Source organism: Eucalyptus grandis, chromosome 8, assembly GCF_016545825.1.
Source record: "Eucalyptus grandis isolate ANBG69807.140 chromosome 8, ASM1654582v1, whole genome shotgun sequence".
In the NCBI taxonomy this organism is placed as follows: domain Eukaryota; kingdom Viridiplantae; phylum Streptophyta; class Magnoliopsida; order Myrtales; family Myrtaceae; genus Eucalyptus; species Eucalyptus grandis.
Window position 1 is genome coordinate 42,845,031 of NC_052619.1, and position 25,647 is coordinate 42,870,677.

Consider the following 25,647-nt stretch of genomic DNA (forward strand, 5'->3'; position numbering starts at 1 on the left):
TTAATTAGGCTTAAGATGGCTTAGTTAGATTAAGTATTTAGTTAGTTTAATTATTTTGTTAGGTGGATTAGTTAGGAATTAGTTAGTTCATTTAGTTAGTGTACTTAGATTAAATTATATATGATGGTTATATTTAATTGTTAGTTAGATTATTTAGTTTAGTTAGTTTAGGTTAATTCAATTAAATGCTTTAAATTTATTTATTTTGTAATTTATTTAATTTACAGTAATTTATTTAATTATTACTTATTTTTGGAAATTAGGTTGGGATAGCCGATGACCGGAATTTTGTGCTGATTGCAATTGTGTGTTCAGTTTATGCAATTGTATGTTAATTTGTGCGAATTGAGTACTGATTGGAATTTTGAGTATTTAATTCCAAAATTCATGAAATTCACTATATATTCAGAAAATCTCGGATGTTGGATTTTAACATCAAAAATAATTTTATACACTATATAAACCAGTGAGATTTTAAATTTGAGGATATCAATTTTTCTAATGTGAATTGACCATGTACCCACACATGACTATTTTACCATGTATTTCTAATACAAAGAAAATATGCCAAGTTCACTATTTTAATTGAGGCATTTGAGTGCAATGCACAGTATCCTAGGCCAAGATTGATTGGTCGTGTGTTGATTAAGAGAAACCGTCCTAGGCTGTTAAGCCGAGCGTTACCCATTCATTGGGACTCGGGTCACAGTAGATTCTGAACCTACGCCCCTTTGGGAAAGCCATCTAATTAAGAGACGTCGCTGTGCTCAAAGGAGGTGAGACAACACCTGGCAATGCCATAAGACTGCCAAATTTAGAGTTGGCCATACCCTTAAGGGATGTAATTAACAATTGGAACGCATGATTGTTGAGTTGATGAGGTGTTCCGATTGTTACGTGCACTGATTATATGCATTGCGATATGAACTGTACTAATGTGCAGGAAGGAAACTGAGGCAAGATAAGTCATCTATGCCAATTGAGTGGTTGTGTGGTTAGGACACTTCTAGGTGTATTTCCCTTCTAATCGGGGCTTAGACCGTGAACTCACTGAGATTTATATCTCTCCCCATCATGGGCTTGAAATTTTCAAGGCCGTAGAGGGAGAACCTGGAGCTGAGCTGAGGTGACCTGAAGAGTAAGTCAACTAGAATAGCCTCTTTTTGAGAACTAGTATTTCGGTTATAGACTTGTGTAAATGACTCAGTATGTTTATAAAAGTGTGGTTTGTTTGTGAATATGATGTCTTGTTTTTCTATCCCGAGATAATTATTATCAGGGAATTTATTTTTGCTTCCACATGTGTAATGAAAAGTAAGAGTCGGCGACTCATCCTGGGAAGTCGCATAATTTTTATCGACCAGAAAAGGATAGGCACACACTCGAGGATTGGGACATGATAGGTTTCCTCCCGTTTATTGGTATCATCTCACAAGTAATAGAATTTCTAGAAGTTTCACTCTTATTACCATAAGTTTCTCTCGCTAGAGTTTTTCTCTTACAATTCTTGTAAGCAAGAGTGAATAAGGCTAACTTGTGAAAAAATTTCTAAAATCAAACGGATAAAAGAATGCTACATCAACCTATCCGCAAAACACGCCTCATACTCTAAAGTCCTAACATTTTATGTAAATAATCAGACTGGGCATTAATGCACGCTTATGTTGCCTCACAAAGGCTCACCTCCAAAGCCCATGACGGTGTTCGGCTCTCACTGAAATTCATTTGTACGGACTTATTTCCATAGGTGATACCGCTCCATCAGAAATAAAAAATAAATAAAAAGAAAACGTTAGCACTGAAAAGGATTAAGTGTACATCATCCACTTAACCCCTTAATTCCAATAATTGATATCTCGATCTCTCAGCATCAATCCTTTAAACTTACCAAAAAAAAAAAAAAAAAAAAACGTCAATCCTTCAAAAGCAATCAAGTGGTCCAGATAAAAATAGAGGATGTCATTCTTTCTCAACAAGCGAAAGGGAGTGGCAGTTCAACAACACGATTTCATAATCTTTGAACAACCTTAGGAAGTATAATTGCTCTGTAATTAGCCATCCTCGACCATTCACTCACTTTTTTTCTGCATTGTAGAACAAGATAAACCAACCCCCCACCCCCTTCTCCCAAACCCCTCGTCAGGAGAAACCTTTCGAGATTCTAAGCGGAAGAACTAAACACAAAATCAAAGTTATAGCCTTTCCCTCCAACTGAAATGAAGTTCCATGATCCGGAGACTTCGAATGATTCTCCATATCTTCCATTATTGAACGGCCAGCGGTTACTCATGCCTTTGCTCCGAGAAATGACTGCAAAGGAAACAAAAAAATGTTACGGGAGAAAAAGTAAACCATAGACAAAGAACCGATAAATAAAAAGGAAGAGCAAAGTGTCTGCTGGTGAAGGTGAAGGCCCACAAAAACATTCGGTGTTGGCATTCTTCGATGCCGATACTCGTAAACGCTTATGAGGTTGCAACACAAAACATTTGATTCACAACAGTTGCAAAGGTCGGTTCTAATAATTAGCTCAAGATAGTCTAATCAAGGTTCTATAGAAGCTTCAGTTATGTGCTTCATTTAGAGCATTTACCACCCTCCTAGGCAATCTGAAGGCAATAAGAGCTGTAGAAATGCCGAAGACAGAGGTAGAAAAAATGATGGAGGTAACTGATCCTCTAATATGAATCTGGATCTCACAGCAAGATTTGAACTCTGAACGCAACAGGAATATACATGTTATACCAACTACTTACTTTTCATTACTACAAAGAAACGTACCAAAAGCCGTGTTTTTGTATCCAATTGATCTCTTATACTTGATAATATTTTAAATTGAACAGAGACAGAGAGGCATAATCAAGCCATGTTGATTTGACAATTCAATACTCCAAATTGACTTAAATTAAGTCGAACTTGACTCAAATCAACTTGAAGTCAACTCAGTTGATATTTGAGTGAGTGAAGTTAATAAGTCGACTTAAAATAAATGGAGAGTCAAGCTCAAGTCAGCTGACCGATTAGCATTCCTAACCAAATTATGAAATCACCGCCAAGATACTGGAATTTGGAAGTAGTTCTTTTCTCCATTCCACCTCTCTCAGATTGGGCTTTTCACAAACAAAGCCATCAAGTCAAATTATGAATTCACCACAAATATACTGCTGTCTACACTATTGAATTGAACATGTTCAGCTGTCATACAGCAATGCACCAATGGAGGCAAGAGCTTTTGAGAGTCAAGGAAAAGAGACAAACAACATGATGTTATCTCATCATGGAGCTAGAAAAGATGGGTCAAATCCCAAATAAGTAGCATGGTTAAATAGTCAATATTTATATGAAACGATCTTCTTCAGCTTGGTCAAACAATGAAAAGAAAAATTAACATCATGCGTGCATTGAAAGTTAACACTTCGAACACTGATTTTTGTCCAAGTTTGTATTTAACAGATTGTTTTGGTCTAGAATGCTTTACCAATCTTGGACTACATACACTTTCATAGTGAAATGTTGCAACCTACACACACTTTATACAGCTCTCTATGACAACCAACAAGCTTTTCAATCTATGGCAACAAATCAAAGCTCAGAGGACCCAAATCATTGCACAAATGGAACAATTAGGCCATGTCGCTTGTGGACGTTGCCCTTTTCAGAATGTCATCATATCTAGATCTCATTCTTGTCAAAGATTTGACCTCATATTCTTCCTCACTATTTGCCACATAAATATGTATCAGAAAGGAAACTCTTTTTCCTTTGTTCTATTTATTCTATGACAATGACAATTACCAACCAGTCCCTTGTTTCATTTTAATTGTCGTTCAGAGCTAATACTGATCACAAATAAATCTGAAAATTTGGAAATCTGAAATTTTTTAAAACAGATTAGCATAAAAGACCATACAAGTACAATGCAGCAAATCATAAGATTGCACCAACCTTGACTTTATTTGGAAACGCAGCAGGCTTAGCTGTTGCAGTGCTTCCGATGCTTGATTTCTGCTTCTTATTAGCAGGACTCAATATTTGAAAAGAGCACATAAGGTTCTCATCAATAGTCATCACAGCACCAGCATTGTCAAACTCCCCACAATAATTAGGTGCGGAAAATATAGTCACGAGTTGCTTGTTGGAGAAAAACTCAAACCCATCTTCAACAACCTGACATGCCAATAATGAGGGTGAATGAATCTTACAAGTGAATGTCGACCCTTCGAATCTGAGATAATCAATTCTAGGACTAACTATATTTATTTCTCAAAGCAATCCCAAACCTGGTGAGCACGGCAAATCAAGTCAAGATCCTGCCTCTTGAGAAAATCTGTCACTCTGTCAGGACCAAATGTATAGGAAACTCCCCTGTCATTTGGACCCCACCCTCGAATGTCCTTACTAGGATCAGACCAGAGAAGATCGCATAGCAAACCCTTCTCTGGAATATCGGTGGGTCGTGGTAACCTTCTGATCAGATTCAAATTGTTGAGATCAGGAGAGAGTCCACCGTGCATGCACAGTATCTTATCATCAATGAGAGCTGCCACAGGGAGGCAGTTGAAAGAATCGGTGAATGTCTTCCAGAGCCTTACATTGAATCTCCGTTTACACTCATCGTAAAATCCATAAATGCGGTTCACAGATGCACATTCATGGTTGCCTCTCAAGAGGAAGAAGTTTTGAGGGTACTTGATTTTGTATGCAAGGAGAAGGCAAATTGTTTCCAGGCTTTGCTTTCCACGATCAACATAGTCTCCCAGGAATAAGTAGTTTGAACGAGGTGGGAATCCACTGAACTCAAAAATCCTTAAGAGATCACTATACTGGCCATGGATATCTCCTGTTAGACAAAAAGAGATATCACCCATTTCATACTTTGTAGTAATTAGATGTGTATCATCTCTGATTCTAGAACCAAATTTCCGTAAGGCGAATTGTCATCAGCTGCAGGATAGTACAAGCAGTACAAGTTATGGTATTTGAGAATAAGATGGCTGGAAACTCACATCTTCCAAGGACAAAAAGACGTGGACATATATATTACTGATGCTAGCTGACCTTCAGTTTAAATAATGCAAAACTTCAGAGTGTCAAGACTTATGAAATTGACGAGTGAGAACATAGCAACAAAACAACGTTGGGAAAGCATATTGGGAAATGAACCAACAACATTGTATCACAGTATCAGGTACACAAATGATTATGATGCCTCATGTACTGACGCTGACCATAACAAGTGCCAGTCATTTGCAGAAATAAGGATGATCAACTAGAAAGAAGGAATTCAAAAGATCACGTTTTCAGAATCATCATCCGGAAATCTGCACTATCTCAGAAAACTGTCACCTGTCATCGTTTTCCGACAAATCACGCAATTTAGCATGTGAACTCTCCCTATTATTTTTAGCCCAACAGCAATATAGTCCTTCTAATTAGCTCCATTTCTTATGGAATATAAGCTCAGCAATTGTTGCTTCATTCTTCCATGCAACAGATCGTTGGCCATGCCAATCTCTTTCGAGTGAAATAATCAATCCAACCAAACATATTCTTATACTCAAAACAACTGTGGCCCAGAAACCCACCGATTTCACATACCAGACAACTGAAACTTGCTTTGGACTGCTTCTCAAGCTCATCATTCAATCCAGTAGTTTAACGTAATATCTGTCTTTTTTTTTATTATAATTATTATTCAAATCTAGCAAAAGATCTACTTCTGTTTTCTTAAACATATATTAACACAAAAGGAGAAGAAACTTGGCCATCATTATATACCTGTTCTCCAAATACGATGTTAAAGCATGCTTAAATTTACAAGAAAGACTGACAGTAATTTTTGACATGCAGCCAGTCCTTGAACTTGATTACGAACCACAAACATGAATATCACAAGAATTAGAACGAAGAGTAAAGTACCACAAACTTTGATGGGTGCTTCAAGCTCCAAGAGATTGGGCTGGCTCAAGAAGACGTCTCTGGACACGCAACAGAGCTGCTTGATTTCTTCTTCGGAGAGCTGAACTTGCTTCCCTGGCTTGCCTCTCACACTAAGAAGCTGATCGATTATGGAGTTCAGGGAAGATGTTTGCATCTCTCTCTCTCTCTCTCTCTCCCCAACCCAAAAGACTTTCTTTCCTATTCACCCTTCAAAGTGGAAGAAACACAAAACGAAGTGAACAACAAAGCGAAGATGATGATGATCAAGATTACCCACTTTAATAGTCCTTCCGCAGATCAGCTAGGGTCCAATATCTTCTGTTGCTTGAGAGAGAGAGAGAATCTTGGCTTTTGGAAATGGAGGGTCTCAGATTGAAGTGGGAAAGAGAGGAGAATCATATTCGAAAACATTATGGATAGAGTCATGCGTTCAGATTCCGAGTCGAGCACAGAGAGAGAGAGCTATGGAATTTCTCTGTTTTCTATCCGACCATACTCAAAAGAAAATCAAGAAGCTACGCATCGCTTTGAGATCGCGGAATATCAGCGTTGAATTCAGCTTGCTGATTCCTCTTTTGCTCTGCTCCCCGGAGAAGTCGACGGGACTCAGAAGAAATAAATAATAATAATAAAATACAACATAATTATTTTTTATTTTTTATTTTTTATTGAATATTTTAAAATGGAAAAAATCGATCAAACATCTGTTTCGCTTTGCATCCTAATTTCCCATGTGAGACTTTAGGGGGGCCCCCTTTGGCATACGAAAATTATTCCAGTTTCTCCTTTTCCGTAAAAATAAAAAGCAGCTCTGCTATTTTCTTGCAAATGTGTTTTCAATTTCGACAATAAAAACGCTCAATTGGAATGGAAGTTTGGAAAGATGTTAGCTTTTGTTATTTTTCAAGATTGATAAATATGCGAAAAAAAAAATTAAATCTACATATTTTGTTTCGATTTTTTTTCTTTTCATGTTATTGTTTGATTGTATCATCACTTAATTACTATTTAGCTATGCCAAGATTTTTTAATAAATGAAGGACTACAACATAAAATGTTTGGACATAATAGATCAACAATAAAATTGCAATAGTTGATTCATGGGAAAAAATTCATTTAAATTGAAAATCATGAAACAATGTTTGATTCCATTATTTTTAGGGTTAATACCCCGAAAAACCCCAAATTGATACTCCCGTAACAAATTTACCCCAAACTAGTACATTTATGACAAATTTACCCTTTACTAGTTTTCGTTAAATTTTACTATCAAATTATTAAGTTAAATGACACAAGACAATTGATTGGTATATCAATTTGAGATTTTACGCTCCCCGTTTGTCACAGTTTACAATTTTTGTGATTTTTTTGTAGTATTAATCTGATTTAGTGGAGAGTATATTTGTCACAAATTTACCAGTTTGTAGTTTTCTGCGGTTAAATAAATTAGTTTGGGGTAATTTTGTCATAAATATACCAGTTTAGGGTTTTTTTTTTTTTTATGGTCAATAGGGTAAATTTGTTACATGTATATCAATGTGAGGTTTTTCATGGTAAAAAAAATGGATTTTGGTAAATTTGTCACGAATGTACCAGTTTGGAGTTTTTGAGGGTATTAACCCCTATTTTTAATGTCAATCTAATTGATAATCTACTATCAAATTGAAAAAAAAAAATGAATCAACATGAATAAATGATTAAAGTAAAAAAATTATGAAAAAAATGTTTCTTAATATTATATTATGTATTCTTGAATTGGAATATTATTCGTCAATTTTGTGGAGTAGGCTATTTTCGAATTTCTCTTGTCATTGTTTTTTTTTTCTCTCTTCCTCGTTTTTCACCTTTTTTTTAATCTTTGTTATCGTTTGTCAAATTTACGTTTTTTTTTTTCCTTTTTTTTTTTCATTTCTAAAGTTTTTAGGTGCAAAATTCTTAGTCGCCGTTTTCTAGGTTTAAAATATTCTCCTCTTCCAGCCCTTCTTTGACCTCTTCTTTCTACCTTTCGTTTTCTCCGCCGTAGCCACCGCCATAGTTACTGCCGCGCATATTTCGATCCTACACCCTAATTATTTAGTCACTTGGGAATGAATGGCTGTTGAGAGAGAGAGAGAGAGAGAGAGAGAGAGAGAGGAGTCGCCACATCCATCTAATCGACGACGGTCATCAATGCCAAAGAGCCGATGAACCTCCTCCCATATATTATTACATCACAATGGAACCAAATTTGAGAGAGAGAGAGAGAGAGAATGCTGAAATATAAATGATGAACAAAAATGATTCGAGTCAATTGAAAACCCTAATTATTAGAGTTTGCCTCAAATGCGATCCTTCCTACATAGGAAGGAAGAGATGGGGGCTCGAATTATCATATTCTTAGAAGGGTTGATGTGAGGATGATTTGATATCGTTTCAACTCCCACATCCTATAAGGAGACATGATATAAATTTGAGAATTAAAGTATAAGTAGAGTAGAATCGACCAAAAAAGAGATGACTCGGATTTCTAGTTTAAGAATTCCATTCAACAATATATATATATATATATATATATATATATATATATATATGTATGTATTAAATTTATAGTTAGAATTGGATTGTATTAATTAGAGAAGTTTTAGAAGTCAAAATGCAAAACTTTGTGTTTAGTTAGTCTTAAAGCCGACCCGAGAGAACCCAATGTCGTAGTTTTGATTGGAAAAAAAAATGTTTCCATAAATGTTCATAGGCATATATGCTTTTTGAAGACCTGAGGTAGTCTATAATAAATTAAAGTTTTGATTTAACACCCCAAAAGTAAACGGAAAAAGAAGAAGAAAAAGGCAAAAAGCAAAAAGCAAAAGCAAAGGCAAAAGCAAAAGCAAGATTTGTGGTTTGTGGTAAAAGAGAGGAAACTATAGTATATTCACATTACTTTAAAAAACAGTATATAGGGTGAGAAGGCAATTAGCTTTAATTATGATTAATGTAAACTACAATTAACCTAATCTCAAGTATACGCATTTAACACCCCCTCAAACTCAAGAGAATTGGAAAAAAAAATCAACTGGAGTTTGAAGAAAAAAACATCAGAAGCATCGAGGTGGATGTCTCTTGGTGAAGACATCCAATTTCTGTGGTCAATGAAGTGAAAATAAGTTGAATAATGCCATGAAGAGCGCAATATCAAATGAAATATTAGTTTATCTCAATGTGTTTGGTGCGATCATGAAAAATATCATTATGTGCAATTTGAATAGCATTGTGATTAATGAAAGACTATCTCGTAGTGATGACACACTCCATATCTTTCAATAGCCATTGCGATCATAATAACTTTGATGTCGTATCGGCAATAGTTCAATATTCAACTTTTGTAATAGAGCAAAAGACAGTGGTCTATTTCTTGCTATGTCATGAGATAAGTGAGGTGCTAAAAAAGAAAAAATAGCTTGTAGTGGAGCGACAATCTTGAGGGTCACCAACCCAATCAGCATTCAAACAAGTTGTTAACTCCAATGTAGAATGAGCAGAAAAGTGAAAGCCATGAACTACTGTACCCTTAACATAGTGAAGGATTATAGCAAAGTAAGTCATACAGGACACAAAAATTTACCGATTGACAACGTAAATAGCATAAGTGATGTAAAGTCAAGAATGAGATATTTAAGACTACCAACTAACTATCGATAAATAGTAGGATTTAAAAGAGGGGTCCCAGCATTGGCATCAAATTTGGCATTGGTCTCAAGGAGAGTCATGGTGACCTTATTGTCAAGGAGTCTTTCTCAAGAAAGAAGATCAATGACATATTTGGCCTGAGAAAGATAACAGCAAGATGAATATGAGGTTACCTCTAAGCCTAAAAAGTAATTGAGTTGCCCAAGATCTTTCATCTCAAATTGTTGACTAAGATATTGCTGAGTTATGACATTCCAATACGATCATCTCTAGTATTAACAATGTGGTCCACATATGAGAGCAGCAAAATAGACTCACAAGAAGTGTGTCAAAAAAAAAAAAAGAAAAGAGCATGGCCATAGACTAGATGTAAAGCCAACAGATTCCATTGTGATCTAAACTTTTAATACCATGCATGAGGAAACTATTTCAATCCATATAATGCATGCCGTAATGAAAAGGATGAATGAAGTTAGGAGGAGGCACCAGATAAATTTCCTCGATGACATCGCCATTTAGGAAAAAAATTTTAACATCCATATGAAACAGAGACCATGGCTCAATAGTGGCAATAGCAAGAAGTTTGTGAACGAAAGTAAGATGCACAAACCGGAGTAAAAGTCTAGTCGATCCCATATTCCTTAGTCTAGCCTTCCGCAATGAAGCAAGCTTTATAGCAATCCACGGTACCATTTGCTTTTGTCTAAAGCTTGTAACTCATTTGCCATTATTTGCTACTAAAGAGGATTAGTACTAGCTTCTCTATATGCATGAGGTTCATAAAGGGAAGTCATAGTAGAATAACAATGATAATCCCGAACTCGAACATAAGGTTGACTTACTATAGTGGAAAGATGGTTAGAAGAGCATGGAAAGACCAATGTTGGAGAATTTGTGGATGGGTAGGCATGTCAAAAGTGGCTAAAGTGGTGTCACTAGAAGACCATGCATCAAGATGAGGAGAAGACAATTTATGGATGAGAAGAGTCAAAGGTGGATGAAAATGTGGTAACTTCTAGAAATAAGTCTATTGAAGGATTGGTAAAAAAGTGTACATGAGCAAGGATTTAAATGGATGAATAGAAAAGAACATCTTGTATTCCCAAAAGGTAACATAACAAGATACACGAAGGTAGTTAGAAATGGGATCCTAGCATCTATACCCTTTTGTGCTTAATGCCATACCCAAGGAAGTAACATAAATGGGCATTGGGTTCTAATTTCATGTTCATGTGGAAGAAGACACACAAAACAAGCACTACCAGAGATGCGAAGAAGACTATAATTTGGTACATTATCATACAAACACTCATAAGGAGAAATGTTACCTCAAAGGGGTGATCAGGTACGGTTGATAGTGTGAACAATATTGTGACACACTTCCCCCCAAAATTGTTTAGGACGAGAGGTAGAGACGAGAAGAGTACGCATAACATTTAAGATATGCCAATAGTTATGTTCTACTCTACCATTTTGCTAGGAAGTACTTCGACAAGAGCAATGAATGTAGTACCATTTTGGAAAAGAATTCTAAGAAATTTTGTCTCTATATTCCATAGCATTGTCAATATTGAAAACATTATATCCAATGAAAATCGGGTTTTGATTAATGCATCAAAAATCATGGTAAATACAAGTAAGTTCATAGCGATTTTTCATAAGATAAAGTTAGGTATAATGAGAGTAACCATCTACAATAAAAATAATAAAATAGCAAGAGCCACTGATGGTGGGGTATAATGAGAGTAACCATCCATAATAATAATAATAAAATAGCAAGAGCCACTGATGGTGGGGAAGGGAGTTAGTCCTCAAATGTCAGAGTGTATGAGGTCAAAAGGAATATGAGATACAGATTCACTAGTATGAAATGGTAAAGCGTGATGTTTTCCTAACTTATAAGGCAAACGATCAAAATTAGTGTCAATAGAACTGAAAAGACCATTTGAAATCAAGGAACTTAACCTAGAGAAAGAATCCTAACCTAATTGAGAACGCAAGTTTTAGATGACAATATGGCAACACAACTGTCAAAAAAAGTCAGAATGTTTAAGGAAACAAGCTCAAATAGGTGCCCCACTTTATAGCCTGTCCCAAGTGTTTGTCCCATCTAAGGATTCCACACATGACAACCATGAGAAGAGAAATGAATACCAAAACTAAGCTCACATAATTGTTTGATAGATATAAAGTTTAGTAAGAGTTTATGAACCCAAAAGGTATTAGGTAAGGATAATATAGACGTGGAAATGTTTCTCGTATGACTAACTCTCATCTGTGAGTCATCAGTTGTATGATTAAGAGGTGCATGTGAAGTGAAAGTTTTAGACTGAAAGAGAAGGGTTGGATATCATGTGATTGCAACAAGCAGAATAAAAGAAAAAAAAAACCATGAATCTAAAATACCTAGAGTGAAAGACATAGTACAAATGCTAGGAATGGAGGAGCTAAAGGTGCCAAACTATTGAAGGATAGAACAAAGATCTTCTAAGGATAGTGTGATGGATGATCCATGGGCAGAAGTCTCTATAGTGTTAGCATTGATAGGTAAGAGGAACTCTATTGCAAGGTTGACTAGCCGATTAGTTGATCCTGTTGCGTAGGTCATAGCAGATAACAATTATATGCCAAATGACCATGTCGACAACAGTGTTTGCAAAAAGGGCTCCGCGAGGAGGAAGAACTCGAAATGGCAAGTACGGCATCTATAGGTGTGGAGATTGACAAGGCCGTGCGTTATGCTTTCAAGTAGCCAATTGAGTGATTGTAGCATATAACAATTATATGCCAAATGACCATGTCGGCTGTAGTGTTTGCAAAAAGGGCCCCATGAGGAGGAAGAACTTGAAGTGGCAAGTACTACATCTATAGGTGTGGAGATTGACAAGGCAATGCATTATGCTTTCCAGGTAGCCAATTGAGTCTCCTTAGTCAATAATTTCGATACAATCGTCTCAATACAAGAGAAAGAATCTATATGTAGAAAGGAGGCCCTCATAAATTCAAACTCATCACTCAAGGCCACCAAAAATTGCATGAACGCGCACAATCATGATATTCAACAACTTTGCAGGCATCATGGCTTAAACATGGTTGACTGATCACAAATAGCTTGCATGGAGGATAGAAAATCATTAATGGATTAACTTGGCTCCTAACACTTGATATAAATTCCTTAAGAGTTGATACTGATGGGCAACATTTGAATTGGAATAACGACCGGCAAGAAGATCCCAGTCTTCCTTTACCATATTAAAAAAGCCAAATTTAAGTCAAATAGATAGGATCAAAGTGTTCCTGAACCATGTGAGAATCTAATAATTCTTACTATTCCATTTGGAATATCAACAAATTTAGCCTCAATTTCTTTTAGTGTTTTAGTAGTTGCACAAATATCTAAAGAGACATAAAATCAAAGCCGACGTCCTTTCAAGAAACTTGATATTTCTTGAACCCATAAAATATAATTAGAATTATTCAAAATAGTTTGAATGGGCATTGGGACTCCCAATTTATCCCTGATAGGCACTTTACTAATATAAACCAGCATAGTCCAATATGTCAAGAGCAAATATGGACAAAATAAGGCAAGAAATGAATTCAGGAAATCGAACTTTAAAACTAGTCAAAAACATCAAAAACTGGTTAGGAAACAATTGGACCGATCAAAAATTCAACAGAACTAATCTGATCGGTCTGGTATGAACCGGTCAACGCCAATCAATAGTTAATTAACGCTGGTCAACAGTGAGATGACGTGGCGATGACATGGCGGATGATGTCAGCAGCCTAGAGAGCTGTTGGCGCATATCCCTAGGGAGGCACATGGATCTCAGATGCCGTACTTCCGGTGGCATGTGGCATGTCCGGTGGCGGTCGGCAGCGAAAATTCATGAGCTGACTAGGTGAAGGGCAACAGGTGGGAATTGGGGGTTGGGTTTTCGAACACACGGCGAAAGGTGTCCAAATCATCACTGGACGACGGTGGGATCCCCAGGTTTGAGACGCGACGGTGCGTGTGGTGGCGTTCGATGTCCATTGGCGACGAAATTTCAGAATGTGGCTCGTTTGAGGGCGGTGAATCTGATAGTAGTGTTGGTTTTCCAAAATGAGCAGTGAAAGTATGTCGAACAGCAAACAAAGGTTTCGGTCATGGCGGAGAAATTGGGAGCGACATTGGCATCGTGGTGGCCATTGTGTAGCAGACCTAATGGGCGCTCCTCAAGTAACAATGGCTCTAATATTGAGTTGAAAATTGTGGTTTGTGATAAAAGAGAAGAAAGTGTAGTATATTCACATTACTTAAAAGTAGAGTATGAGCCCTTCCTTATTTATAGAGTGAGAAGGCAATTAGATTTAATTATAATTAATGTAAACTACAATTAACCTAATCTTAAATATATACATCTAACAATACCGAAAACCCGAGATTTAAGACTTTTAGTCAACGTTTTGCAAGAAAAATATCGACCATCATTCATCTTTCCAATCTGCTCTTTAAGTGAAGTGATGACCATATCAATCATAAGATCATTCCTAGTAATGCAATTCCATAGTACACATTATATCGATCTAATATTTTCTGGCATTCTATTCAATATGAAATATAGACCATATAATATAATTATAATGGATTGAAGACATATTCATGTGAGTAATTTCTTTATCTATTTCTTCTCAAAATTTCTGAAAGCCCTATTTTGAAAATATTCTCGCGAGGGCAAATGTGTAAAGTAACAACAAGTAAATATTAACAGTTACCTATCCATTTTAATGGATGAAATCCACAATTTTCACTGCCCTTTGGGGTTCTCACTTTTAGTTTTTTAGTTTTTAGTTTTTTATTTTTATTTTGTAAATCCGTATTCTCTAACATCAAGGATTTTTATAACTAAATTTATGAATCCAATTTCGGGTGTGCGCAGATATAAGTACCTGGTATATGGCTTTTTCTGACATTATGCATTATTTTGAGGATAAAACCCCTTAATAATATCACATTCTATTTCTTTTATTTTCCTCCCTGATTTTGAATAAAAACCCTGCAGCACGCACAAAGGAGAAGCTATTATTAGATGCCATGGAGTAGGACGTTCGTTGTATCTGCAAAGTCATGTGTTATCGAAGTCATGAAGGATTGACAGCTGAGATTTATAACGATGGAGCAAGTTCAACATCGCTCAGCTTTATAAGGAGTCACATTTGCAGGAAGTACCCTGCCAAATTAGCAAAGCACACAAGCCATTGGTACACTATAGTAACACTTCATGACAAGCATCGGAGCTTCTGGAGAACTACGTGCCTCTGCAGCTCCTCTTATTCATAGTATTACACATCACTTTTTTTTAGTTGAGCACACTAGATGCTAGTTGAATCATTCGGAACCTTCATTTGTAGTCTCTCTTTTGATTATTTTTCCTTGCTATTGCCCTTTTCGATGCACACGAAAACGGGCTTAGGGACCTTCAATTAAGAGGAGGACGGCCTTTGCGAGGTCGACCAGCAATGAGCTTCTCCACCGTGTGTGGTGGCTTTCCCTTGTGGTGTGGTGGTCTTTTGTCCTGCGGTGCTTTCCCTTCGCCAGGACTCTTATTGCGGCGATCCTCTAGGGCATGACGATGAGGAGGGTGGTCGTGGTCGCCATCGTGGCCACGACCAGATGGTCCTTTCTCCTCCGGAGGCTTTCGCTCATCACCCCTGTGTTCGCCAGGACGATCATGATGATCATCCTCTAGAAGATGTCGATGAATAGGGTGGTCGTGGTCGCAATCGTGGCCGCGACCAGATGGTCCTTTCTCCTCCGGAGGCTTTCGCTCATTGCCTCTGTGTTCGCCAAGACAATCATGATGATCATCCTCTAGAAGATGTCGATGAATAGGGTGGTCGTGGTCGCCATCGTGGTCGCCATCGTGGCCGCGACCAGATGGTCCTTTCTCCTCGGGAGGCTTTCGCTCATCGCCTTTGTGTTCGCCAGGATGATCATGATGATCATCCTCTAGAAGATGTCGGTGAATAGGGTGGTCGTGGTCGCCATCATGGCCGTGACCAGATGGTCCTTTCTCCTCCGGAGGCTTTCGCTCATCACCCCTGTGTTCGCCAGGACGATCATGATGATCATCCTCTAGAAGATGTCGATGAATAGGGTGGTCGTGGTCGCCATCGTAGCCGCGATCAGATGGTCCTTTCTCCTCCGGAGGCTTTCGCTCATCACCCCTGTGTTCGCCAGGACGGTCATGATGATCATCCTCTAGAAGATGTCGATGAATAGGGTGGTCGTGGTCGCAATCGTGGCCGCGACCAGATGGTCCTTTCTCCTCTGGAGGCTTTCGCTCATCACCCCTGTGTTTGCCAAGACAATCATGATGATCATCCTCTAGAAGATGTCGATGAATAGGGTGGTCGTGGTCGCCATCGTGGTCGTGACCAGATGGTCCTTTCTCCTCCGGAGGCTTTCGCTCATCGCCCCCCTGTTCGCCAAGATGTTCACGAAGATCATCCTCTAGGGCATGACGATGAGGAGGGTGGTCGTGGTCACCTTCATGGCCATGGTCGTGGTCGTGATCGTGATCGGATGGTCCTTTCTGCTTCGGAGGCTTTTGCTCATCGTCCCCATGTTCACCAGGATGTTCACGACGATCATCCTCTAGGGCATGACGAGGAGGAGGGTGGCTGTGGTCGCCGTCATGGTCATGGCCATGGTCGTGATCATGATCAGATGGTCCTTTCTCCTCTGGAGGCTTTCGCTTATCGCTCTCGTGTTCGCCAGGACGTTCATGACGATCATCCTCTAGGGCATGACGATGAGGAGGATGGTCATGATCATCACCGTGGCCGTGGTCGCGATGTGATGGCCCTTTCTCCTCTGGCGACTCTCGCTCATCGCCCCAGTATGAGGAGAGACGGGCATCGGTGGTGGCGGCAGCAACAAGAACCACCACTCCAAGGAGGACTAGGAAGTATGTGAGGCGAGACATGTCTTGGGTTTTGGAGTGGAGATTAATAGTGAAGGCAAGCTCTTATTTATAAGGTCATAAATCTCACAACGGCATGAGAAAATGAAATGCCATAAGGCTAATGCCCCAAATATTTTATAGGAACTAACTTTATGACAACATATACTAAGGTTATATCATCCAAATCCGAGGCCCGCAACTTGGATTTCCCTTTGCTGTGGACCACCGGATTGAAATATATAATTTACTAGGCTAACACGGAATTCTTTTATCTTTACATTACATGACTCAACATTCATGTGGGAGATTATGGGATAAAGAATGAACATAACATGTCGGTAGTGCATCTCGCTCGAGAGCCCATGTCGACATGGTGTGAACCTCGTGTGTTAATACAAGCCGAAAATGTAATGTGGAAAAACAGTCAGCCCCGTGGGCACCTAATTTGCACCACCAAAATGACAAGAACAATGATTGAAGATGCGATGAAACAACTTTAAGTTCAAGAGTCAAGTGTGCATTTTTATCTTTTCACCTTAGAATTGCTTCAATTCCTATATGTTGGCCACCGCAGAATTTTCTTCCTTCTTTTCTTTTCTCCCACAAATAAGCATATTATTGAATCTCCCGACAGACATTAACAAAAGTCACTGTGCATGTATGCCCGTGTCATGGCAGTAATTGTTCAAAATATTCTAAAATCTTTTGAATGACGATCAATTCAATCATACATTTTTAAATTTGGTCATTTAAATCTTAAACTTTTTGACATTTGCCAATATGGTCCTTTTGGCCAAATTTGATTAATAATCACTAATGCAGATGCCAGCTCTTTTTTTTTTTTTTTTCCTTTCATTTTTCATTTTTCTCACTTTCTTATTTCCCTCTGCTAGGGCCTTAGTGATGTTCGACAGAGGTCATTGGCCATAAGGCAAGGGCTGCAAGGGCCACAATGGCCTTGTTGGATCTAAAAGAGGCCATGACGCCCTCACCTTGCCCAGATCCAATGAGGGGATGTAGCCCTCGTCGGTGGTTGGCGACCAAAAGAGAGAAACAAGGAAAAATAAGGAAAAATATTTTTTTTTCACAAATTACACAAATCTTTTACGTCAATGACAACCGTGCTATGTGAATTGACTAATAATCAAATCACTACGAGAGAGACTTTCTACTAAAACGGGCAAAAAGGTTTATAACCAAAATAAGTAAATTAAAAAGTATATAACTGAATTAACTGCCGTACAATAGATTCATGAGTCTTTAGATGATTTTCCCACGTGTCGTGATCAACAGATGTGCTAGCCGGAGCTTTGCTTTTAAAATTCAAGTAAGTGCGCCTTTTGTGTAGATTAGCAGCCGGAGAAAGAAAGATACGCGCGCCCACCCGTTAGTGCTTACTGAATGTTGTACCATCTTCTCTAATCATTTATTTTTCTTACTCTTTCGGTCATGGATAACGATCGCACTGGACCCATAGAGAATCCGGATCCCGCTCTCTTTCTCTTTTGCCTTCCTTTAAGAACCTGTGGACTTCTTTCTTTCCTATTAGGATATCAACCTTGTTTGTTCCTTCTTAGTTTGCCCTAAAAGCTTCACCTTGTGGGTGTTTAAAGTTAGGTTTTGTTAATAAGGGTCGGTAGTGCACCTGATTCCCAAGTATGGCAAGTTGGTCATTTTAAATAAACTGCCACTCCTCGTACCATGCATAATCAGTGCATTCTAAATGAAGGTTTTTTTTCATATGGAGTATGGTTAAAGAATGCTTCCGAGCTATTCACTAACGAGACCCTTAAATTAAAGCAATAAATTGTTGCAGGAGGAATAGTAGTTGGACAAGAGCACAGAATTCAACAAGTTCATAGAATATAGACCAACATCCGAGAATTCAGAATGGTTCGACATAAGATTTGGGAGTTTAATTCTAACAGATGTTCATGCATTCAATTTTATTTTTTTATACAAAGATAATTGTCTGAAAGGTCATAAATCTATTATCCGGCAACCGTGTTTAGTCCTAAATTTATCAATTTGTCTAATTTAGTTCTTCACCTTATGATAATTTGTCAATATAGTCATTTCCAACAATTTTGATTGAAAATCATTTACATAGACACCGATCGTCTAACGTGGCACCACTAGTACTGATAAAGACAATTTTTGCAATTTTTTACAATCTCGCCAAATATGCTGAAATGGGATTTCTTGCGTGTCTTGGGATCCAAGGATCATATAATTTCACCACGGCCACAACGCCACACCAGAGCATGGTCGATCAGCGATAAAACTCGCAATCTGGCACTCTCCCTCCCTCCCTCCCTCATATTCATACATGCGCGTGCGCGGACAAACACACCGGCAAGTTGTAATAGCATCTGTGGTCCCTGAGAGCGCGGATACCAGGGCTACGTTGGAAAAAGTTCACAGACAAGAAATGCAGCATGCGCTTCTTCTGTTCTATTCAAAGTTCTTCGGGAGGCAACTCGCATTAAAATGACAGTCAATTTTCTCTTCCCCCTTTCAAGGACATAAAGAGTCTAGAATCCTTGTAAAGCATCCAAGAAAACCAAGCATATATACTTAAAACCATCCGAAGGGGAAAAAGATGCTTACAGAAAGAGAAGAATTCAGAACAAATGGTTTTATCATGACATATATAATCCATGTCAATTCAGGAGAGACTGGGATCATCATAATAATTTACATGTGATCCAACCATCATTAGGGAAATTCAAATGCAGTTAGTACTTTGTCTCTGTATATCATTCCACATGTGAAAAACCGCCACCACCTTCAGCCTTCGTCCTACACATAGTGAGGCATGCACGGATGGTGAAAATAGTGAAAGAAACCTGATGTATGTGCGCTTTTGCTAGGTACAAATATGTCAAACATAATCAGCTAGGAGAACATCAGTCAAATACCAAACTAGAGGATACACAACCCCAAATGCCTACGGTCCTTGTAATGCAAGCAGCCCTAGAATTGGTACATATCATGGCATGCATTATGGTTTTTGAAGGAAAGCTATCAAATAAATTTCCAAAACTTTAATCGACTTGTAAAACCATCTCTTAGTTTCGAACAAGTAACACTCCATGCCATCAGAGATGTTCAACACCATGTTCATACTTTCTAGAAGCTTAATAGCCAACAGGTACTTCCGGCAGTGAAGTACTTGCAGTTATGGCCTCACTTCAAATAAAGTAATGAATAAAATTTATTTTATTCATTAAGATCTCATTCAAACCAAGGAGCAGGAGAAAATTTTTGTGGAGATGAGCTAGGAAGAGGAAGACTTACTTATGATCAGAAGGATTCGGCATCAATTCATATACGATGGTAGCAACAACATCCCTCTTCAACTGTTTAATCACAGTCCAGCGCATGTGTCAGTTAAAGAGCACCAAGACAATTCATGAAACCAAGCTGCCTAGGATATTACCTGAGTAGCTTCGCCTTTAAAGCCGATGTAATGTATCTGGCTCGTGTCACCCCCAAAGTTGTCAGGAAAATGCAACGTAATGTTGCCCACACTTTGAAATTTTGAGTACCTAAGATCGAGATCAAAATGTGTAAGAAAATCTAATGTATTTTCAGCGTTTTTCTTATGAGTCCTCCCTCTTAGAATGGCCATGTCCCAACAAAACTCTCATTTTCCCCCTATTTATTTGCATTCATGTTTCATGGAAGTTGGTGGTGTGCCAAGTAGGAAAGAACATAAAACAATTACCGAGTCTGATATTCCAGCATTCCTTGCGTGTTTTCAGCCAAATCCCATTCCTTCAAATAAAACCACCAGATTATTATATGATAGCCATAAACACAGCCAATGACCCTAGAGATCAGCTATGAAAAGTACCTGGACAGCTTGCATACTCTGGGCATCTGAAAAGTCAATGCCCTCTCTATTGATAAACCTGATTGAGACCACATTTACTTAGCCTAGAAATCGATGAGAATATAAACATATGCAAGAAAACCGTAAGAAACAAATATCACTGAACCGAAAGAGGAAAGTATTAGCACAACCAAGTGCAAGCAGCTACTTCACGTTAAAATTCCAAAATTGAAAAAAATTGACTTGCACCAAACACGTAATTGTGGAATCGAACTTACGCCCTCATCTTTGATGGACTTGATCCATCTGCACCACCCACAATTGAAATACTCTTGATCTTGACATCCGAAGTAAATCTATTTACAACCAATTGAATGTGATTAGAAAGACAGATGAACCCTTCAACCAAGAAGAACAGCACATTTGTACCAAGCACAAAAACACATGCACACTCATGAAAGGGGGAAAAAAGAGAGGGAGAGAGGGAGTGAGAGAGAGACAGAGACTGTATCTCCAGCACAGAGAGAAAAACAGCCAGTTCTCTATGAAATTTTCTTCTAAATTATGAACTTGCAAAGATAGAGATGTGATTGTAACTATTTAAGCCATAAAAAGTTGAGGACATCCAAGAAAATGCAAAAAGGAAAAAGAGAGAAACAAGGCAAGTTCTTTATGTGTTTTCTTCTAAATTTTGAACTTCCAACAATAGAGTTGTTGAAGACATCCAAGAAAATGCAACAAGGAAACGACAGGGTGTTTAGCTGCAATTATAAATAAGAATTGCAAGTCTTGAGACATACTTGACACTTGCAAACAGTGACAAAGTTTTTACAAAAAATGATGTATCAGGAATCAGTGATTTGCCTCTGTATATTGAAATATATACATCATTACAAGTCTGATTTGGGCAAGGTTATACCCAACCCTGACAATCTTGAAGGTAAAAAAGAAAATGACAGGGCCAGCTCTGCAACAGATCCTGGTGGTAATGACACCATAAATCTTCAAGAATACAATGGATATCGCAGAAAGGTTCTATGTAGATTGATAATGACTTACTTCTACAAGCACAGGTAATTTCTACCCACAGGCTGTGCGCCAAAGAATGAAGTAATCTTCATCCCCAGTTACATAAATGAAAAACAAAAACCAAAACCAACATAAAGGAAATGCAAACCAAAGCAAAAGCAAGTATGGAGCAGAAATCCAACATAAAAATTTCAAAAAAAAAAAAAATGATGGATATAAACAATGGTTATGCCGCATAATACCAATGTAAGTGGAGATTCTCACAGATTGACTAATCCACCATGCTTCCCACATAAGAGGTTCAGTAAAACATCTGGAAATCCTTTTGAAAGGAAAGAGTATGGACTATTTGCATATTCAATGTATTATCCCACAAAGTTGACGAATAAAGACATTACATTAAATGCATAACCCAATCAGCAACTCAGAGCAGACTGCTAATACACAATTCAACATGTAACAGAGACTACAGATTTGGGCCCCCATAAACTTACGGAATGAAAACAAGTAACTCAGGATCACCATCATTGCTTTCCAAGTAGCCCTGTTACAGTATCCACACATAAATAATGAAGAAGTAATAAAAATTAAACAGTTATCATAAAAAGTGAATACCACATCATAAAGAAGTGGCAGGGAGAGGAGGTTGTTTGAGGGATAAGACCTGACAACTCTAAACATTAACCCTGAAACATATTCCACAGACATACAGACACGACTCATTAATCAGCAGCTATTTGACATTGCCACCAACTGCACTTGTATAAGGACACATAAGTGCCAACCAAGTACCTGGAAGATCACTACCCACTTGTAACGATCAAGCAGATCAAGCAGATCAAGCAGATCAACCTGATTATAAGTACAAGTACAGGGCTTAAACTAATCAAATATGAAAAGGAGAGAGGTTCGAATGTCAACGGTTCATTCAGAACTTGATGAATGAAATATGTCTAGAAAGCAGACAGGTAATTGATTTTGAAGCTAATTTAGCAATGTCTCATACACAAAACAGCTTCAAGACAATCAACTAAACCATGATATCTTACATTTCTTTTTATGTCACCGGATATATCGTTAACCACTATCCTGATTTATCAGAAAGACTGACCAGCAGTTCCTGCAGAAGCATTATCACGAATCCATTGCTTAAAGTACTTTACCTTGACCAACATAACCAGGTACAAGAAATGCCTAACAGAGTCAACATTTATTTTAGCAAAACATAGCGTAATCATCCTAGTACCACCAGGGATCATAAATTGGCCTAGAATGGGCACCCTAAGCTTGTTGATATCTATTTCTAAAATTGTTATGAAGTTCTTGGAGTAACTGCTAAGTTGCAATATACAGGCATTAAGATAGTAAAATTTGTATGATTATATATTTTCTGGTTAGAGGGAGCACTCTAACAAAACCTTTTCCAAACATTGTCCAAGTACAAAAGTAATAAAACTCTATCTATAAGTGTGCATAAATTACAGAGGAAATACAGTGGTAGAACAACAATTTACCTCAGAAGAATTCAAGCGATGCTCCCAAGCTTTAAACACTGACTTCACGCTTCCTGGAACAGCCTCATTTAGTGCCGATACCTAAGACAATCCACAATCATTATGAGCAGAAGACCTAAACATGGAGACTTCCCTCTTATTCCCACAACATTTCCAACAAGCTGTTAATAGTTTCCAATTAGTAAACAACAATTCCACCAAGATATACAGGGTCTAGAGACTGCATCGTTGGTGCAGAAAATTGACATCGATCAACTCTATCTCTTACGCTACTCAACTTTAGTTAACAAGGGAGCTTGCAAAAAAAAAAACAACATATTCATTCTTAGACTCTCTTATTAATCAAGCCGTCAAGATAGTATGAAATGATCACATCAAATTTATTCTCCTGGCATGAAACCCTCTTTGTGCAATAAACCACCCCAAGCCTTGCGACTCATACTCAATACATAACTTCCTAAGCCCATTAGTTACTTTTTTCAACCCCCTCGAATGAGTTTCAAGAACAAGTAGTACTTCCAATTCTTCAACCTAGACGTCAAACCTCTCATAAAAGCACACTAAAATGTGATTCTTATACTGGATTTTTCTAAATTCGGTGAAGCATGAGGCATTGGCGGAGACATCATTGAGAAGCAATCTCCAACTCTTATGAGACAAGACTTGCTCGGTCCACTTGGTAAAGGCCAATCTCCCTACAAGCACTAAGCCTTCAGTTTGATGCACACATTTCTCCTTCCCACATTAACCTAACTATAAAACAAAACGTGCCCTCATGATTTTGAAAGCATTCCAGAAGGAAGAAATTCGGATATCATCACCAACAAGTACAAGAGGCACCGACTTTTCGAGTGAAAAATTGATCCATATTCGGAAAATGTATTGTCATGTGTATCACATTTCATCAAAATAGGCCCAAAAAATTCCTTAGCTCCACAGAGACATAATATCATCGACGTCTACTGATTCTTTCGAGTCTCTTAAGAAGACGATACGATCAGCCAAAAGGATCCAAACTCCAAAGCAACTCCCCACAACAAAATTGAAAATACTTGTCAAAGTTGACATGATTTAGGCACTATGACGTGCCAGAAGCCACACGGCAGAGAAAACCCATCAGCCAAGAGAGGTTTCCGACAGCAATTAAACACGGGACATCTGCAGTGAGCATACGCATAACACCAATCTATCGCCAAACCGAAGATGACCCAATTCACGAGATAGCATAATCTCCCAATAATCTAACCGTAATTGCAACAAGCTCACAGACAAAACACAAGATGCATGCGGGCCAATCTGGAATCGAACAAGCAAAAGGAGAAAGAACGATGGGGGGGCACCTTGGAGAGGTCGATGTGCTTGTAGAGGGACCAATTGGAGGAACAGTCGTGGTCTTCGCAGCTGTGGTCGTGCATACACGCCATTTTCCCTTCGAATTAAGTGATCGCTCGCGGAATTCGCTTCTGGGTCTTCCTCTCCTTCGAATTTAGCGATAGCCCGCAAGAGGTTGCTTCGTCCACGGAGGGGAGACGCGCCCTGATTCCGAGCGTGCGTTCGTGGGTCGTCCGCTAAAAGCTGAGGTTCCGTCCACGGCTCGCCACCGATCCGCCGCGCCGGCTGGGCCTTTTGGGCTCGCAGCGACTTTCGCGTTCTTTTTCGAACAGTGTAAGTTAGGCATTTTCAATGGGATAACGACGGCGAGGGTTTGGACAATTTGGGTTGATCCATTTATATATAGTCTTAGGGATGTCAACATATACCATATTTATACATAAAGAATCGGGGATAAACACACTCAACTAACGGCCAAAGCGCCAAGTGCCAAATAAAAAAAAAAGCCAACATGATGCATATGCTTTAAGATTCAATCGAGGTCTCAGATATGGTGTGAGAGACTAAGTTCATCACCAGACACAGGGGCTTGCTTGATCTCCACATAATTCTGAATTACAGATTCTTGTCTAACAAGGCTCATTCTTTTGAAGGAACCGGTACTACGTTGATTGAGAATCAAGTGAAAATGTGGTGGATCATTTTAGTACTAGTTATCTGAGGTGATACTAACAGTACACACATTAACATCGACACGAGACCAATGTTCGATTTATCGATTCAAGTTTCACAGCTCTGAAAGCTGGTGCCAGCTTCCCTATTTTGACAATATACTCAAGATTCTTATGAGGTGCTATCCTCATGAAATTTGAGGCTATAGAAAATAAACTAAGACTCTCAAGAAATTAGAAAAAGATCAGCAATTACCCTGCATTTTGACTATTAATGATAATTTAGCATCTGGATCACTTAAACAAATTATAAAGTCTCAAAGCCTTGCAAAGAGACTCTACAATTCTCATCAGAGCTTAGCTCTACTAAATATGTTTCTCAATCTTACAGTCTGTTCTAACTTTCCTGAGAATGCAGTTAGATACTCCCAAACGCTCCCAACATCAACAACTTAGTCGGAGGATTAACCACAACACCCCTCTGGTTCCGACGGCGACGATCGAGGTTGGCGGTCGTGGAGTTGAAAGGGCGGTGGAGAAGATCGGGGAGAGAAGGCCTTCGGACGAGAGAATGTCACGATGGTGGCTGGGCTTCGATGGAGACGGTGGTGGCTGGTTCCAACGGCGACGGTCGGGGTTGGCGGTCATGGAGTTGAAAAGGAGCGGTGGAGAATATCGGGGAGAGAGAGAAGGCCTTCGGACGAGAG

General features: G+C 38.5%; 3 protein-coding genes across 4 annotated transcripts; all 3 read right to left on the bottom strand.

The window, feature by feature from the left end:
• Nucleotides 1-1,935: 1,935 nt before the first annotated feature.
• LOC104414514 (serine/threonine-protein phosphatase PP1 isozyme 3) lies at nucleotides 1,936-6,540 on the bottom strand. 2 transcript variants are annotated; one of them, XM_010025658.3, is made up of 4 exons: nucleotides 5,920-6,540; nucleotides 4,281-4,840; nucleotides 3,946-4,167; nucleotides 1,936-2,310 (listed from the first exon to the last, which is right to left on the bottom strand). In XM_010025658.3, the coding sequence occupies exons 1-4, from the start codon at nucleotides 6,092-6,094 to the stop codon at nucleotides 2,287-2,289; spliced, it is 981 nt and encodes a 326-aa protein (XP_010023960.1). In that variant the 5' UTR covers nucleotides 6,095-6,540; the 3' UTR covers nucleotides 1,936-2,286. The 2 variants fall into 2 exon arrangements, with proteins under 2 accessions (XP_010023960.1, XP_010023961.1); XM_010025659.3 differs by having other exon boundaries at nucleotides 4,281-4,944; nucleotides 5,920-6,059.
• Nucleotides 6,541-15,068: 8,528 nt separating this feature from the next.
• Nucleotides 15,069-16,577, bottom strand: LOC104417218 (histidine-rich glycoprotein). The gene has a single exon (XM_010028527.2). The coding sequence runs from the start codon at nucleotides 16,575-16,577 to the stop codon at nucleotides 15,069-15,071; it is 1,509 nt and encodes a 502-aa protein (XP_010026829.1).
• Nucleotides 16,578-19,099: 2,522 nt separating this feature from the next.
• Nucleotides 19,100-24,598, bottom strand: LOC104414517 (PITH domain-containing protein 1). The gene is made up of 9 exons (XM_010025664.3): nucleotides 24,278-24,598; nucleotides 22,938-23,018; nucleotides 21,918-21,967; nucleotides 20,673-20,750; nucleotides 20,416-20,473; nucleotides 20,287-20,336; nucleotides 19,999-20,107; nucleotides 19,857-19,918; nucleotides 19,100-19,358 (listed from the first exon to the last, which is right to left on the bottom strand). The coding sequence occupies exons 1-9, from the start codon at nucleotides 24,359-24,361 to the stop codon at nucleotides 19,316-19,318; spliced, it is 615 nt and encodes a 204-aa protein (XP_010023966.1). The 5' UTR covers nucleotides 24,362-24,598; the 3' UTR covers nucleotides 19,100-19,315.
• Between the last annotated feature and the right edge of the window lie 1,049 nt (nucleotides 24,599-25,647).